Source organism: Eublepharis macularius, chromosome 5 (assembly GCF_028583425.1).
Source record: "Eublepharis macularius isolate TG4126 chromosome 5, MPM_Emac_v1.0, whole genome shotgun sequence".
Taxonomy (NCBI): domain Eukaryota; kingdom Metazoa; phylum Chordata; class Lepidosauria; order Squamata; family Eublepharidae; genus Eublepharis; species Eublepharis macularius.
This window is the reverse complement of record NC_072794.1, coordinates 112715133-112732516: the sequence shown is the minus strand read 5'-3', so window position 1 is coordinate 112732516 and position 17384 is coordinate 112715133. Positions and strand designations below refer to the sequence as shown.

At 41.3% G+C, this 17384-nt stretch overlaps 2 protein-coding genes across 2 annotated transcripts in view; both read left to right on the top strand.

The window, feature by feature from the left end:
- Positions 1–3953, top strand: part of PIK3C2B (phosphatidylinositol-4-phosphate 3-kinase catalytic subunit type 2 beta) — a 117534-nt gene extending 113581 nt beyond the window's left edge. The window contains exons 31-33 of the mRNA XM_054979281.1: positions 79–185; positions 304–432; positions 3259–3953. Of these exons, the coding sequence (XP_054835256.1) occupies positions 79–185; positions 304–432; positions 3259–3447 (425 nt within the window). The 3' untranslated portion in view covers positions 3448–3953. The remainder of the gene's footprint in view (positions 1–78; positions 186–303; positions 433–3258) is intronic.
- A 5775-nt stretch (positions 3954–9728) lies between these two features.
- On the top strand, positions 9729–16501 carry PPP1R15B (protein phosphatase 1 regulatory subunit 15B). The gene is made up of 2 exons (XM_054979282.1): positions 9729–11309; positions 13993–16501. The coding sequence occupies exons 1-2, from the start codon at positions 10023–10025 to the stop codon at positions 14203–14205; spliced, it is 1500 nt and encodes a 499-aa protein (XP_054835257.1). The 5' UTR covers positions 9729–10022; the 3' UTR covers positions 14206–16501.
- The last annotated feature ends 883 nt before the right edge of the window (positions 16502–17384 follow it).

Genomic DNA, 17384 nt, shown 5'->3' with positions numbered 1-17384 from the left:
TGCAGCCCCCCTCCTTCTATGTCCCTAGGAAGATGACTGTGCTCTACCAAAACTGCAGACTGTTCCTTTTTCCCCTAGATACTACATGGTCCCAACCTGTTGGGAAAATGGGTGGAGAGGTGAAACTGTCCATCTCCTACAAGAACAACAAGCTCTTTATCATGGTGATGCACATTCGAGGTCTGGTAAGTGCTGTGCTGTAGCTATCCCAGCAGTGGTTGCCAACCAGACTTATTTAATCTTTGCAACTTTGTGTGATACAAATAACTGACAGCTGGGAATGGCTTCTTCTTTCTTTTCCAGCAGCCTCTTCAGGATGGTAGTGACCCTGACCCTTATGTTAAAATCTACCTTCTGCCTGATCCCCAGAAAACCACCAAGAGGAAAACCAAAGTTGCTCGAAAAACCTGCAACCCAACTTACAATGAAATGGTACACTCCTGCATGTCTTACCTCAGTGGGCTGAGTGAGGCAGAGACTGATATAGATTGATAAAAAAAGACAGATGCGCAAGAAGTTAAAAGTTCTGGCTTGATAAATTGTGTTGGTTTTTGAAAATATAGACAACCTGCTCCCGAGATAATTTTTTGCCCTCCTTTTATACCTTTTGTTATGCTTGAAGAATTGATTCCATAAATATTTGTTGGTAGGTTTGCTTAAATCAGAAAATTGGCACAAAACTTGTCAGTATTTTATAAAATTTTATAAAAGTAGATGTTTTGATGCAGCAAATTTATCTGTAGCCTCCAGGGGTCAGAACAGAGGCAAAGTGGGTCATAGGGAAACCAGGGAAGAGGGCTGATGCCCATATTGTTTATTCTTTTTACTTGGCTATTGAGAGCCATTGTGATGTAGTGGTTAGTGTCAGACTAGGATCTGGGAAATGCAGGGTGGCTTTGAGCCAATTATACCCTCTCAGCCTAACCTACCTCACAGGATTATTGTGAGGATGAAATGGAAGAGTGGCAAACAATATAAGCTGCTTTATGGCCCCATTGGGGAGAAAGGTGGGGGATAAATGGAATAAATACATAAATATTGAGAGGGAGTTTGTTGTATTACAGTTAGCAAGGCTAACTGTAAACAGCAGCTAAAGCACGCCTGTATAAACACTCTGCACTCAGGAAAAATTGGCCCTATCCACTTTCAACCTGCTGAAGTTGATAACCCCATTATATACAGATGGAGAATTCCAAGGTGGACGAAGGAAGTGGCAATAGTACATTAACTATGAAGTATAGAAGGATCCTTTGATAAGAATCCTTGACCACCCCCTCAATATATGCATGCCTCTCTATTTGCATACTCTATGTACAATGTTAGGTGGTCAAAGAAAAACGGCTGAAGGAAAACTCACTTATTGCTTCTGAATGTCTTAGTGTAAAAGTTCAAGGTAACTATTACCCATTTCTAATCAAATATGGAGACCAATGGAAATAGGGTTGCACCCTCTCCTATCCTTTGCCTTTTCATAGCAGTCTGACACACAAAAATTAAGACTCTGAAGTTTTTCCTGTCATAAAGATAATGGGAAAAGTTTCACCTATTTCATTTCTTCATGTTAGTCATAGGCTCAGAAAAACTCTGCTATAGATGCAGAGATTCAAACTAAAAATATTTCACTATTCACAGTAAACGAAGGTCAGTTACTATCAAACAACTTCATAAAAGCTTGTCATAAAACCACTGTAAAAGTGGAGACATATTTCAAGTCAATGCTTTTTCAATGATGGTAAGAGATTCTCTATTACAATCCACCATTTTTCTGTAGAATTTGCAGTATGGAGAATTTGCGCACAGAGTGGTAAGCTGCAGTACTGCAGCCCAAGCTCTGCTCACAATCTGAGTTTAATCCTGGCAGAAGCCAGGTTCAGGTAGCCAGCTCAAGGTTGACTCAGCCTTCCATCCTTCCGAGATCGGTAAAATGAGTACCCAGTTTCCTGGTGGTAAAGTATAGATGACTGAGAAAGGCAATGGCAAACCACCCCATAACAAAAAGTCTGCGACGTCCCCCCTATGGGTCAGTAATGACTAGGTGCTTGCACCTTTACCTTTTTAAAGAATATTTATTCAAAATGTGTGAGAACTACAAAAGCTTTGATACCAGCTCTCATCAGGACTAGGGCTTGCTAGTTAATCAAATGTACTGGATACTTAAGCTAGTTGCTTTGCCCTACCTTCTCCCTGTAAAAATCTGCAGTAAACAAACTCCACCCCATTGGAAGAGCTATGGCAACAACACCCATGCCCAGCAGAACAATCCCCCCCCTCCCAAGCCATGGAGACAACCTACTTAGCAGATAGGTAGGCAGGTCAACTGCCTGGGAGTCCTCCAGCACAGCTGGCTTCTGACAGCTTGAGGCAGGCTGAACGGGAAGAAGGTACCCAAGCATGATATTGGCTGGTGGTGCCAGCTGTCAGAAGCCCAGCGCCAACTATAGAAATCAAGCTGGCTGGCTGGCTGGCAAGTAGGATTTCCACATGCCCAAAGATGCAGTGGTATGGTGGCTGAGGCAGGGGAGGGATCTTATCCTCTGAGCAGTGCTGGTTAATTGATCATTTTGGACAATCAAGAGCTTAAATAACATTTTTCTTGTAGCTGGATCTTTTACCAATAGTTTTTTTAAAAAAAGACTTTTAAAACTATTATTTGATAGAAGCAATTCTTGGTTTCTCATGGTAGATAATGCTTACCTGGAGTGTTATGCTAGAAAAACATGCACTTGTGTTAAGATACATTTGGATAATTCAAGAATGTACTAAGTATTTTGGACAGACATTCTGCTTTGGAAGCCTGAGGGCCTAACTACACAATATACATTTTCTATATACATCCTTATGTCGTCAAATGACATGGTTTGGGAGGTCTAATGCGCAGAACTTGATTCCCAGGTATGCTGCGGCCAAGTCTGGATTGGATATGTAGGGAAAGTGGCTTAAGTGACACTCCCCCTCCACTACATGTTAAGATCCCCCAACAGGTCAAATAGTGACTTCTTGGATCTGGGTCAGGTCAGGAAAACATGACACCAGAGAGGAGGTTTAAGCCCCCTCTTCCCATGCACCACAGTTCCAATCCAAATCAGTCCACTGCACACCTGGAAAGCAAGTTCCGAATACTGAACTCTCAGACCACATTGGTAGACTGGATCATGGGGCGCACCCAGGAACAGTGTATTGTATCTCTTGGCAACTGCTTGTTTGAGCCTTCCAAGAGGCAGTTAACTTGCACTCTGACACTCTCACTGTATCTTGCAGCTTATCTATGATGGGATTCCAAAAGGAGACCTTCACCAGCGGGAGCTGCGTCTCAGTGTCCTGAGTGAAGAGGGCTTTTGGGAGAACATCCTCCTTGGGGAGGTCACTATCAGACTACGGGACCTGGATCTGACACGGGAGAAGATGGGCTGGTTTGAATTAGGCTCTAGGAGCCACGGGACCATGTGAGGAGCAGTGAGGCAGCCACAGTGCTTTTGGAACCACTCTGGCCCCACAGGAGTCCCTGGGAATTGGTGCATGTTCCAGGAGTTGTATCCTGGTATATCTGAAAGGATTTAGTTTCCTGCAAATAAGAAGGATGGATGTATTGTTTCTTTGTAAATGAAGGGTTAATTTCCTGTGGAGAGTGAGCATTTAGGGTTGAGCCATGATAGGAAATCCTATTATGACTTGAAATGGCTGCCGTAGACTTGTCATTTTATACATTTACCTTGTGTCAAGGGAACAATTACTTAAAGTGAGGGAGGGGTAAAATAACAGGGGTTCTTTTTCCTTTGGGGATATTTTAATTTTTTAAGAAGCAAAAAATATTAATAATAATAATTTGAGTCCAGATAGGACAAAAGACCTTGCAGGGTTGGGGCTATATTGTCAATGAGGTTCTTACTGGACTTTCTTGAAGGTGTTTTTGTTTTTTAATTTTTTTAAAGGAATGTGTGCATGAGAACATAAGGGGAGGCAAGGGGTGGGGGATGGGAAAGATACCTTGGGTGGGTATGAATGGTAGATTAAACCCTTATCTCTGGGATAGGAGCTGGTGTGCTCCAACTTAAGCCATCTTGGAGAATTTGCTTCCAAAGGAGAGCTGTGTAATTTGTACATGTGTAAAGCTTACAATTCCTGATTTTCTGCTAGGAGATGTAACCTAGAAAACATGCTGTCTTGGACTAACATCTGCACTTGTCTGGTGGAGGCAGAAGGCAACCATGTTACTTTTGATTCCAAACATCTACCAGCAAAGGCCTTGACCACAGCAAGCATCTGGCAGCTGTATGACTTCCCTGTTCCTTGCTTGCTGAACTGAAGTGTTTCTCATGTTGTTGTTTTGTTCCTGATCAGTTAGTGGGACTGGATCTGCCTGATGGGATGAGTTGCACTAAGTCTTGGAAGGAGATAGATTGCACGGATATAAACAGAAGACATTTGTCTTATTCCTCCTAGACACTTAATTAGCATAAACACTCTTAGTAGAAGTTGGTTTCCAGTATTGTAGGCTACCAAATTCCATTGACTAAAATGCAAATTACACTAGTTTAGAAACCCTTTATAGATGAGCCCTTTATCAAAACTACAGGCTGTTCTTCCAAGATGGTGGATTGGATGCAAGAGGCAAAAGACAAATTAGTAGAGTGACTAGTTAAAAGGCTGCCAGGCATTTGTCACTAAACACCAATAATTTCTTAAGCCTTTGTATACACCCATTGAATTGCAAGAGTCCCTGTAGAACAGGTGGCCCTTAGCTATTCTTTCTCCTTTATTTTGAGAAGAGAAACTTTGTAGAAAACATGTTGACTCTTTCCTATTGAGTTGGGAAACTACCAGCTTTTAAACCTATTCTCTTTTACAATTATATAAAAGACCAGTTTTTTAAAAAGAAAACAATCCTCAATTTTAAGGGATATCTTGTGCTACTTGCCTCCTTGTATGAGAGACAGAACTTCAGAACAGATGGGGAGGATCTTTCCACATCCCAGGCAGAAGACTTGCAACTCTGGGCCTAGTCCACTGGCCAAGAACCTGTCATCTTCTCCCCCTTGATAAGCTGTTCGTTTACAGTAGGAACACCCTAAATCAATGGAATGTTTCTCAGGATCAAGAATATGATTGTTTTAAAGATTTTAAAATGTTGTATTTAACAAGTGACCAGTTTGGAAATGAGTTTGGGGAAGGACTGCTTTAGCCCCTTCCCTAGATAGAGGTTCGTTTGAAGATGCCATTTTATTAATTTCTGCATTGCTGCAGGGAGACTTCAGAAAGCAACATGTGAGGGTGTTGGCCTTGTTCATTGATTCTGTAACCTGTCCTGTAGGAAGGGAGGTAAGGGAAAGGACCTTACAGCCATTTGCATCTTTCTCAATTGTAAAATGGTGGCATTAATAAAAAAATAAAAGGAAATAGAATTCAGTAGAAAGTTATGCATTCTCTGCAGCAAGACAGCTAAAAATCCAAAACGAAATTGGTAAGCTTCAAAATGTTTTCCTTACATTCATATCAACCTGAAACAGTGTGTTTGTGTACATAAATATCAGGAGGAAATCCAGGACTAAATTAGAGTTTGCTTGCTGGCACACCCCATTTCCACCTCCTTTATAATGAGGAACCTGTTAATGACAATCAGCCAACACTCTTTGTCCATATGGATATCGACTCAAATTATAAAATTTGAAAGGGATAATTCAGTGAGTAAGCAGAGAGAGAGAGAGAGAGATTTTTAGTCTGGGAGCATCTCAAATCATCTAGTACATAGGAAGAGGTACATAGGAAGAATGCTTGCCAAGGCACACCACAGAGCAATTACGATACTCAAGTCTATTTAATTACACATCATAACCTTTTCAGTGCAGGTTGCATTGTTACTGCAACAGACAAAGAAGCATAGTGGGACTGTGTATCTCTAACTGAAAAATACATTCATTTTGGAGCGTTTGTGATGTCACAACACCAACTTTGGATACAGCCTGCTTCACTAAAGTTTGATGAAGAAGACAGCTGAGTGGTGATTGAGGTTAAAAGAATCTGGACAACTATGAAGTCAAATTTTGGCTGCCTAAAGCTTTGTCATTTGGATATGGGGAGAAAATAATAGTATTTTGGGACCTGGCCTTTCCTCTCAGAAAGGAGATGATCAGTTTCTCCTCTTGAGTTGCCAGGTTCCATATAAAGGCAAGACTTTTGTGCCTTTCAAAGATTGCATTGAAGGGATACTGCACACTCAACCATCATCATCGTTGTCATTGTCATCATCAATATATGTAATTTGCAACCTGGTCACATCTGAGGTTATTTAAAACCAGAGACTGGGGCTATGAATGAACAAGACAGATCTTTCTACAGGCCTGGAAAACACCCCAGGTTTGCAGAAAAATCTGAAATCTAAAAAAAACTTGGGGGAAAAAAAACAAAAAATACACTGGTTAAAAAAAAATGATAAAAGGACACTTGTTGCTTTAAGACACAGATGCCCTCTATGACCATTGCTAGGCAATCACAACAGTTTTGCCAGCATTCCAGGCTTGGCTTCTATCAGTAAAAGGCAGGGAGAGGGGGCGCAGGGCCTTTTCAGGGGCTATTTTGGTCTTTGAGAGAGAACTCATTGTGGCATGGCCTGGCACCTACTGGGCAACTTGCTACCACTCAAATTGCATAACTTACATAGGCCTCTTTCCAAGTAGAACCTCTAATCCCTATTCTGCCATGGAAACTCACTGGATGTCCTTGGGGAAATTATACATTCTCATTCTAATTTACCTTACAAACAGGGGTGGATTGGCCATTAAGAGCACTTTGACACCCACCAGTAGGACAATGGCTCCCCACCCATGCTCAAATGGTTGGTAGGGGGGTAAAATGGAGGAAGAAAGATGTAAGCTGCTTTGAGTTTCTATTGTGGAGAAAGGTGGGGTATAAATGAAGTCAATAAATAAATATAGCTGAAGATGACGAGTTAAGTGAATGTGTGGGAAGGAGAGACAGAAACAGGTGAGGATGTAGGGGTTGCCAGGAAAAGGAAAAAGTGTGGAGAAGGGAATACAGGGGGAAATAAGGTACCTCTTGTAAATCCTAGCAGGTCCCCCACTATCCAACTGGCCCACTCTGGCAACTAGCGCTGCAAAACTGGGTCAGTTTTCCTGGGTGAAGGCTACCAGGGATAGGGAAGGATAGAAAACCAAAGGGGGGCAGATAAAAGTAGGTTAGCTGGTGGGTGGGAAGGAGGGAGAGGGGGAATGCAAGAAAAGGGGGGAGGCTATAGAGGCTGTCAGGGAAGAGAAAGGGAAATGAGATTTCTCACAGCAAGTTCTTGTAGGTTCCCACTTGTTAATATTTAAACCTCTGTGCAACTGTAACCTCCTCCTGCATGGGCTAGGGCTAGTTTAAAATTGACTTGAGTAGCAGTCTGTATCAAACATGTTTGTTTGTGCAGTACTAAGGTGCAATACTATTTAACTCCTGGATTATCCAATTGGCTTGGATGTTCTGAACCTTTCTAACAAGGTTGCCTCCTTTTGTGGTATGACTCCCGTTTCTCTGGTACTGGTACGATAGGTAGAAATTCAACAGATACAGCTTTTTACATGGAAGATATAATGATGGAGAAAGCTGTACATGGTTAATTTCTGGTAAGTAGCCATGCTGGTCTACAGTCAAAGAGCAAAATCTGAGTGAAATAACACCTTACTCTATTGTACACGGATAGTTAATTTCTGGCTGTCTTGCAGCTGTTCAAAGCATAGTTCCTGTCCCTGCCCCCCAAAATTAGAAACCCTAATGTAGAGTGGCTTCAGGTAAGTAATCTTGTCCCCAAATAAGACGTGACAAAGCATACAATAACATGGACAACACAAAAACATGTACAATAATAGGTGTTCTCAGTCTTCCTGTTATCCCCATAAATACTTCAAAATGCATTATCCCTGAATCACTGCATTGGCTGTATGTATCATGAGATCAGTTTAAGGATACTTAACATTAAAATAAATGAGTGGAATGTCCTAATTACTAGTATGTTAAAATGCAGGCCCATCATTCATAAAGTACTGAGGACTGATTTTCCTTGACATGCTTGGTTTCAGTTAATTTAAAAAATGTTTGCTGTATAAATTTGTTTAAAGGACACCCAGAACAAGAGGAAAGAAATTGGCACTGTCTGTGGAATTGTTGCTTCACATCAAGCTAGCCTTATAAATATGCCTATAGGTACACGTAGACACTGGCATCATTCCCTGACATTAATTCAAATGAATCTGCACACCTACTCCTAGTATAGAAGCTGATGGAGAAATTCATAAATATTCACTGACTTTGTAAAAATAAGTATCAATCTGTCACCCTTAGATAAGGGCACCATGAGAGAGTTTGGTCTATCAAGCGTATGCACGCTCAGATAAAAAAGCTGCAGCTTGTCCAAACCTCCCTCTTAGGCTGCTGAGAAAAGAGACCTTAATGAGGAAGCAGAGTATGCACTCAGTATTTCAGTTTTGTTGGTGAAGCCATTAAAAAGAGACAACCAAATTTTGCATTCATTTCTGTTCCTCAGAGAGCCCTTACTTCAGTAGCTTAAATTATTAGTTAACTGACATGTAAGAAATAGTGATTGTATTAGACTGGTTACAGAACTCAAGACAAAATATGCTCATATGACATATGTTTATAACCACACCCTCCTTTATTTTTTGTAAATATTGCCCTCCTTGTGAACTGCTTGAGTTCAATGGGAGGTTTGCTAGAGGGTGCTTAAGATTTCAGCTGTGCAGCCTGATTCCATTCATGTGGGGGCAAGTTCCACTTACTTACTCCTAAATAAGTGTTCGGGTTTTCACTCTCTATCCTTTTAACCTGCCACCTAGCTCAATTAGATAGATAGATTAGATAGAACTGACTTCTATCTCCATTCAGAGGCAGGATGATGGTGCTGCCTGAAAAAAATGAAGGCAAGCAAGGGCTGTTGTTGTTATGCCCTGCTTCTGAGGCTCCTAAATGCAGGCTGGCTGCTGCTGGAAACATGCGCTGTCTTCTCAGGGTTCCACTTGTGCAACTGATGTTTGATGCTATGGTTACCACTATCTTTATGACTATTTGTTCAGAGTCCCACCCTTGTGCCACCTAATACACACACAAACACTCGTACTGAATCAGTCCATTGAAGTCAGTATTGTCTACTCAGACTGGCAGCAACTCCTCACATCATCAATTACTTGACGGCTATTTAACTGCCGATGACAGGGCTTGAACTTGGGACTTTCTGAATGCCAGGCAGATGCTTTTCCATTGAGCCACGGTTCCTCCCCGCAAGGCTGTTACACTTTTCTTCATGAGGGCTCCCGCCCCCGCTATGGAGAGATGAAAGGGGGCGTGGAAATCTCACTGAGCTCCAGAAAATTGAGGGAAATATTTCCAGATTGAACCCTCATCCACCCACCCCCGATTCCCTACGTCCTCCTCAGCTTGGGTATCCATTGCCGTCATTTAGCCCGTTCAAGGGATCGTTTCCTTTCAGCCCTGCTTGCCGTTTCCGCCAACCTCCAACAAAGCTGCTAATCAGCACCTCTTTCAAACCGAACCGGCTGATGCAACCGCGGGGCTCCGGCGGCGCCCATTTTCCAAGGGTTCCTTCTGGTAGGCGGGACGGCGCTTCGACGGGAACCAATCAAGAGACGTCCACCGCGCGCTGCATTGCCCGGATGTTACGAGGAGCACCGCCCGCTCTTCAATTCTCCCTTTTGGGGAGAAGGCAAAGAACAGTTTTTCTGTCCTGTCCGTGCAACTGACTGGGGCGCCTGCGCGCTCGCGGACTGTGCGCGGGGTCTCCCGCCCCGCGGTTCAAATGCTGTGCTGCTGGGCCGACGCCATTTTGTCTCTTCCTTCTTTCCCGAGCCGCCTGGGCTCTGAGGCGACCGTCTCGCCTTCGCTGGAAGATGGCGTGGCCTAAGCTGGGAGGCGGTCATCGCATCCTTAGGAAACCTGGAAACCCCGCGGGCGGAAAGACTCGGCCGCGGCGACTGCGCTGAGGTAAGGCCCGGCCTGCCATGGAGCCCAGCAGGGAGCGGGAGCCGGCCAGCCCTTGCCCGCCCTCTCTGCCGCAGCCCCAGCCCGACGCCCCGTTTTCGTGGCTGCGGCTCTTCTCGCAGCTGCTGCAGCGCCTCCTGCCCAGCCCGGCCACCTCCGATCTCCTCCTGGAGGCCGAGGCCCGCGCGACCGCCCGGGAGCCCTCCTTGCCCCTGTGGGGGCCCGCCGAGCTCGCGCCGCTTCTGGTCAGGCACCACTTCGGCCTGGTCTCCTCCTCCTTCGTGCTGAGTGGCGCCGAGGAGAGCCCGCTGCCTCGGCCCTTGAGCGCGTCTTGGGAGGAGCTGCCCGAGGCCCAGCACATCCGCTCCAAGCTGCCCGAGATCTTGCAACGCCTGCAGCAGCGGGGCAGCAAGGCGGGGCCGGAGGTGCCAGATCCCGATTATGGCTATCATAGCTTGGAGGAAGAGCAGCCGCGGGAGTCCGGGGCGCCGAGAGAGCCCGCGGAGTCGTCGGTGGATGACCGCCAACCAGCGCAAGAGGGGACGGGCCCCGGAAACATGCGCGGGCCTCCCGCTGGGGGGGATCTCTGTGAGGAGGCGGGGGCCGAGGCCGGACCCGTCCCCGAGGAGGACTCGGATTTAGAGCAAGACTTGTGGCCGGCGGCGGCCAGGCCGGCGTGTGCTAACAAACTCATAGATTACATCCTGGGGGGCGCCTGCAGCGGGGAGGAAAGCGAGGCGGAGGAAGAGGAGGATGACTGGGGTGGGGACGAGGAGGACGATGATGGGTTTGATAGTGAAGGCTCCCTTTCGGAATCTGATACGGCCAGCCAGGATGGGGAGAGGACGCATTTGTGGAACTCCTTTTGTAGCCTAGATCCTTACAACCCTCAGAACTTCACGGCTGTTATTCAGACTGCTGGGAACGAAGTCAAAAAAGAGCCTCTCGGTGAGCCAAATAGGGTAGAGGATGTGGAGGATTCTTCCTCTTGGACGGAAAGTTCTGGGGAGGAAGATGAATGGGAGTCTAGTGGCCTAGATGAAGCTGAAAACTTGAAGCTATGGAACTCTTTCTGTAATTTAGAGGACCCTTATAATCCTTTCAACTTTAAGGCGCAGTTTCAGACTGCAGGAAAGAAAGGGAAGCACGACTTTAAAGGACCAACAGAGATGTGCCTTGGTCTCTCGCAACAGAGTGTCTATCTTAGTTGTCAGGTGCATGTACTTGATAACCATGAGCCTGAGATTAAGGAAACTGTGAAGCATGGTATCCTTTCTACAGAAAAGTGCATGAAGAAGAAGAAAAAGGTATGAGAGGGTACTTGTTTGAATGATCCTTTAAATACATGTACACTATACGTCTCTTTGTATGGCTGGCCCCTCAGGGCAACATACAACAAAGGTAAATAGATGCTTGTGTGTCCCTCATAAGATTCCAGATACAGAGTACGAAGGAAACCTAAATTATGTAGTTATCCAGTAATGTTAAAAAGTTAGTGTAATCTTTCCAGCACACTAAAAAAATTAAGGTATGAAATGGCAAGTTTATGATTATGTACCTGATGGGGATCAAAGTGACTATTGTGGGGCAAAGATAACATGCACAGATCTGTTTTACTTACTGCTCTAATGTCACTGATTATTAATATTGGTGCTGGAAAGAAACATGTAAAACATATTCTGGGAATGTGATTCTCTGTTTCAGAATGCAGTGAGAAATCCCACTTGAGAGCAGTTTTTACACACACACACACTCACTCTCACTATATAAATCTAAATAATTTTTTTGCTAATTTTGTTAATCTGATACCACAAATACACAGTAATCAAAAAAGAAAACTTTTACATGAGGGCTTCTGGCTAGTTTCCAAAATCTGCTAACTTATTTCTGGCCTACCATTTGGCTCTTGTTCTTTATAAGGTTGCTTTTCAGAACTTTCCATGCTCCTTGCGGTGTGCCATCATTGTATTATATCCTGTTGATTCCTTAGGCGTAAAATGCTTGGTCTTAGAAGCACCAGGCACCATCCTTTTCATCTTAAGTTATAGAAGTTGTGTACCATGTAATACTTGTGTACCGTGTAATACTTTCAAGTTCTGGAAGGACAATTGTGCCCATATTTGGTGTGACATTATAATAGAAGTGGTATCAGCATAGGAGTCTGTGTGCTTGTGCAAAACCTGGTCCTAGACCCTGATCACAGTATGGACATCTAGTTATCTAAACAGCCTCTGTATGGCTTGCAAGTGTTTGGCGCTCTGACAATGCACTCCTGAACACCTATCTAAGTTTCTGAATCCATTGAAGTCTCAGAAGAGAGTAGGATTGCATTATAAATATACGTGCCAAATAAAAACCCTGAATCTAAAGCATCCCTAAGCATCACAGGCTATGAAATGGCCTGTGCCTTTCAGAGCAATTTCATTACTTGGCTCGTACTATTAACCTGCTGTGTCCTCTCTTCTTGAGGGGACTATAGTGTAATGTTCCCTCAGGCAGGTTCCTTGGAGAGGCCGCATAGATTTCTAACTAAAGAAATGTGATAAAAGCAGATCGATTGGTAGATATACTGACAGAGTATAGAGGTATTACACAAGAATTACAAAGTATGGAGATATATTTAACTTAATAAAGCCATGTGACCAAGTTCTGAAGTGCAACCTGATTTAAGTTATTTTTTTTTTTGCATTTGCTTTTTAATAAAACTAGATTTTTTTTAGTTCTCAGTTTTGTGTCCTTGAGGTTAAGGACTAATAATTGTTATGAGTTGATAGGCATAGCAATATGTAGTGTCTAGGTATTGTTGGATTGTTGCCTTGCTGCTTTTCAGACATGAGACTGGAGCTATAAAATTACATATTTTAGCTTTATCTTGCATGTAAATCACTTGCAGTGACTTCTCTCAAAACAAATTTCAAACCCTTTGTGCATGTCTTTTTAGTGACACCGTAAATGAACAAGGATCTGTGTGCAATATATAGCATAATATTACATGACCAGGTAATGGTGCCCTAGAGAGCATTTTAGAATGATGTAAAAGGCACGAAAGGGATGAGGCGCAGAGGGAGAAGCTGATGTAACTATGTAGCATGCTTGTGTATCACCTATAGTGTGGAGATAGTTACACATTTTAATTCAACAATGCGATAACACAAAATTTGAGTGGGTTGTAAGTAGGTCCTAATGTACTTTAATATAGTACTTGTGTTTATTATGGAGGAACCTGTTTTAGGAAAGCAGTGTAGATTAGCTTAGTTCTCTGTGAAATTCAAAACTTCTGGCTATAAAATGGCCAACTTGTATTATAAAGCATGATGTAAGTACCATTTATAAATAATGACTATAGGGTACAGATTCCTTTTGTATACAAAGATTAAAGCACATACTATATTTTCATGTGCTTCTTAGTTTACTCTGACATTGTTTATGGATGAGTTTGTGAGATGAACCCAATGGAAGAATGAATTCAGATATGGTTATTTGCTCTGCATATTACTTTATTTTGGATATCAATAATTAATAACAGCTCTTCATATCTAGTCTCTGACTCCTTAACCTGTTAGGAATAATGTGCAATAATGAGCAATGGTAGTCAGAAAAAGAAAAACTTTCATGTGATTTTAGCCTTTATATGAAGCACAGATCTTCCACACATATACCAAGCTAGTTCAACTTGGCTATCGTACAGTATGCCCTTTGACCTACATGTTCTAATTTTGCTTGCACACAAAGCTGTGTTGTTTATTTGAAGCATTTCTATGCCACCTTTCAACCCAGTGCTGGGTTCTCATGGTGGTATTATTTATTTAAAGTGTTTCTAAGTTGTACCAACCATGCTACATGAATTCTGCTATGATATTTTCGCATAATATAGTTTTGATAAATATATACAGGTCTGTGTATTTAATACTTTGTTTCTAAATGATACATTATAAAAATAAATGTTCTTCAAAATATTTGCATAATTTGATTTAATTTAATTTATTATAGGTGACTTTCTTAGAAGAAGTTACTGAGTATTATGTGAGCAGTGAGGAAGATCGCAAAGGACCTTGGGAAGAACTTGCACGTGATGGGTGCAGATTCCATAAACGAATTCAAGAAACTGAAAATGCTATTGGGTACTGCTTAACAATGGAACACAGGCAGCAAATAATACAAAGGATCCAGGAAATGTGTTACAGAAACCTTGATGTTTTCTAGCACCTTAATAAACTATAAAAACACTCATGCATTTAATTAATGATACTTATGAACATCTCGCAAAAGATCACTTTTTCTAATAAAATGGCAGCTGCCTACAAAGATATAAAACCGGGGTACAAGGATGATTAATCCCACATTCTAATACTCTGCCAATAAATATGCTGTATGTGTTTGGACGTGGTGTTAAAATAAATTTTGTTGGGTAACATCAAGTGAATACCTATTCCTTTTTAAAGCTGAGTGTCTTTTTTAGCAAAAGCCAGTCCAGAAATGCCTCTTTTTGCCATATATAAGTGGAGTTTTGCACTTTTTAAAAGGGAAAATATTTTGAAAGTGTATTTATTGGGTATCAAGCCCAGCTGTGCAGTTCTGGTTTAAAGTTTATAGTTAAATCCAATTTTCTTTGAAAAGAAAATGGAAATTTTCTGATTATTCCTTTTGCTGAGATGAATTTCATTTTACTTTGCAATCTTGAATCTAATGTCATCCTCCCCTTTACGTAGGTATTTCTCTCCAATGTCAAAAGGCTATAATTTACTGCATCTTTGGTTTTATAGGTCTTGTTCCCAAACGTGCAAAATCTTTGTATTGTGCTTTTATTGCACATGTGCAGTCTGTAGTAAATTTTTAAACTACAGCATGTTGGCCTGCTCTGAGTGGCAGTGTGAATTTAGGCTGCCGTGAAGATAGGCAACAGTATAGTATGTTTTCCCCCCTTTGATCATTTGTATCTAACAGGATATTGCACAGCATTCCACTCTTAAGCATGGATTACTGAAAGTCTACAGCAGTTCTACATGTTCTTTTATTATTATTATTATTATTATTATTATTATTATTATTATTATTATTTATATAGGACTTGAAAACAGCTAGGCACTATGTAAAGCATAAACAGTTTAAATTGGTCTGTTTCAATTGTGGCCCACTTCATGAAAAATACAGGTATTAGCTGCTCAAGACTTGTAACACTTAACAGATGTTTACCAAAGATCAGTATTAACATAATCATATAGTGATATTGTTTGCAAAAATAGTACTGAAATTTCTCCATAAAGCATAATTGTTAAACAACAAAAATGGGAAGGATGTTTGGATTTTAAACAATTATTTAAATGGCATAGATAAAGCATTTCTAAATAGCGCAGCATCCAAAGTTATTTGAGTAAATGCATTCATTTATAACTGTCGGTTCCATTTCATCTGTAGAACTTTAGCACTAAGCTGGGGTGATACCTAATTGGTTCAGTATGCTGCTATTCTTTGTAACTCACATTGGAGCCAGAATTAACCTATTAGTTTTATATGCCCTCTTTCTTGTTCTTGTACATTGTAGTAGGAAGCATGCTTTTTTTTGTTTCTTTCTTTTGCTCACAAAAATAGCTCACTTAACTGAGTTCAGCCTAGCTTTACAATTTACATAATGCCAATGGAAATGTTGCTGTTGAATGTTTACCATTATGATACGTTGTTTTCATAAACCTATGTTTGGTCTGTTTGTGTTCAGTAAGCAAGAAACAAAAGGCTTGGATCCACCAGCGTGGATCCAGATGGCATTTTCTGCTGCAGTGGGAAGGGGAGAGGTGAAAAAGTCATGCTCTGTGGATTGGAATACTTGTGTGTGCAGAAATATTCCAAGGGATCCAATCTGGTGTGTTCAAGCTTTGATGTGGCTGTAGCTTTACTGTTGACAATACTTTCTTTTAGATCCTGGTGTTCCTGAAAGGGTATTTTTACTGGAATACACTGCTGTAGAACTTCATTGAGCCATCTAGAGCTGGTATACTTACTTGAGAATGAGTCTTACAGATTCCAAGTAAATGTGCACAGGTTAAGGATGCAAAAATGATAATACTGAAAGTACCGACTCTTGCCACTCCAAGTATTGTCTTTCTAGTTATCTACAGAGTAATAGATGGAAAACAAGTCTGGCTCTCAACTTCAAGCTGTAAAACCCAAGAAATATAATTAATTTGTCTTCAAATAGTTTTTCTATATAAAGATTTAGTGGTGCTAAATATGGCAATGAAGGATGTCTTTCAGAGTCGTTTGAGTAGTGAGACATGAAAATCCAGTACTTATAAACTTTAAATCAAAACTGTGATTAATGAGAGTTTTATTTTTATATCATTTTAGGAAGGCAAAAGTAGAGCCTAACAACCTTATAAATTCACTTTATACGAGTTTAAATCAATTTGCTTGCAATTCTTTGGATTTTTATATTTAAAATTATATCTGTACATAATAATTTAAAACTAATCTGTTAAATATAATAAAGAGATTTTGCAAGTTACCTTTATATTGTCTCTAAGTTAATGTGTAGTTAATGTAATGCTAGAATGCAGGGTGCTGTGGTGGATTTTGTTGTAGTTAAAACTTATGCAATGTTAAATATTTCATTAGCTGAAAGGTAAGCAGCTTTGGACTAGATGAGCTTTTGGCAAGACTGATAGAAAATTTTAAAAGTAGCTAGCACCCTAACCACCGGAAACATTTTGAAGCACTGTGATCACACTGGAGAAAAAATGGGAACGTTAAAATTGTCAACCCAACAGTCAAATTGGGTTTCTGTTGACTTAGATGCCATTGTATTTTGCCATCTTTTGGTCAATTCAGTTGAAGCAACTGTACAAATACAAGGCATTGTTATATAGATTTCTCGAGCCTGTATACAATTTAACTTTCTATAACAAATCCTTAGATTAAATTCCTACTGTAATTTGTGTGGTGACTTGCAACAGTTGTCACTTCTGGGGGGACTTTTCAGCTGCCTTTGTATTTCTCTGACTGATGGTATCCCCTGTGTTATATATGTTGTGTGTAATGGAAACAGCACACGTAGAAATGATACAAATGGAGACTGGGAAGAAGATGGTCAGTGCTCTTTATATCTGCCAACACAGCTTCTAAAATGTAAATCTGATCTTAATAGCTCTAGGAATTCTGGATGCTTGATTGTTTGATGGGTTTTTTTGGCGGCGGAGGCATTCTTAAACATTCTGATTCAGACTTGAATAAAAGGGCTATCAGCTACAGAAATGCTATGTGATTAACTTGCCTTTTTAACCCCGTTCCTTATTGCTGCCATCTAGTCATAGATACAAGGGCTCTAATATGGCATTTCTCATGTGCAATCATAAAATGCAATATATAGATTGTTACTGTAACTGTCAGAT

Coding starts and splice junctions, on each gene's coding strand:
- PPP1R15B (XM_054979282.1), top strand. CDS start 10,023: ATGGAGCCCAGCAGGGAGCGGGAGCCGGCCAGCCCTTGCCCGCCCTCT. Junction 11,310..13,992: donor GCATGAAGAAGAAGAAAAAG/GTATGAGAGGGT, acceptor AATTTATTATAG/GTGACTTTCTTAGAAGAAGT.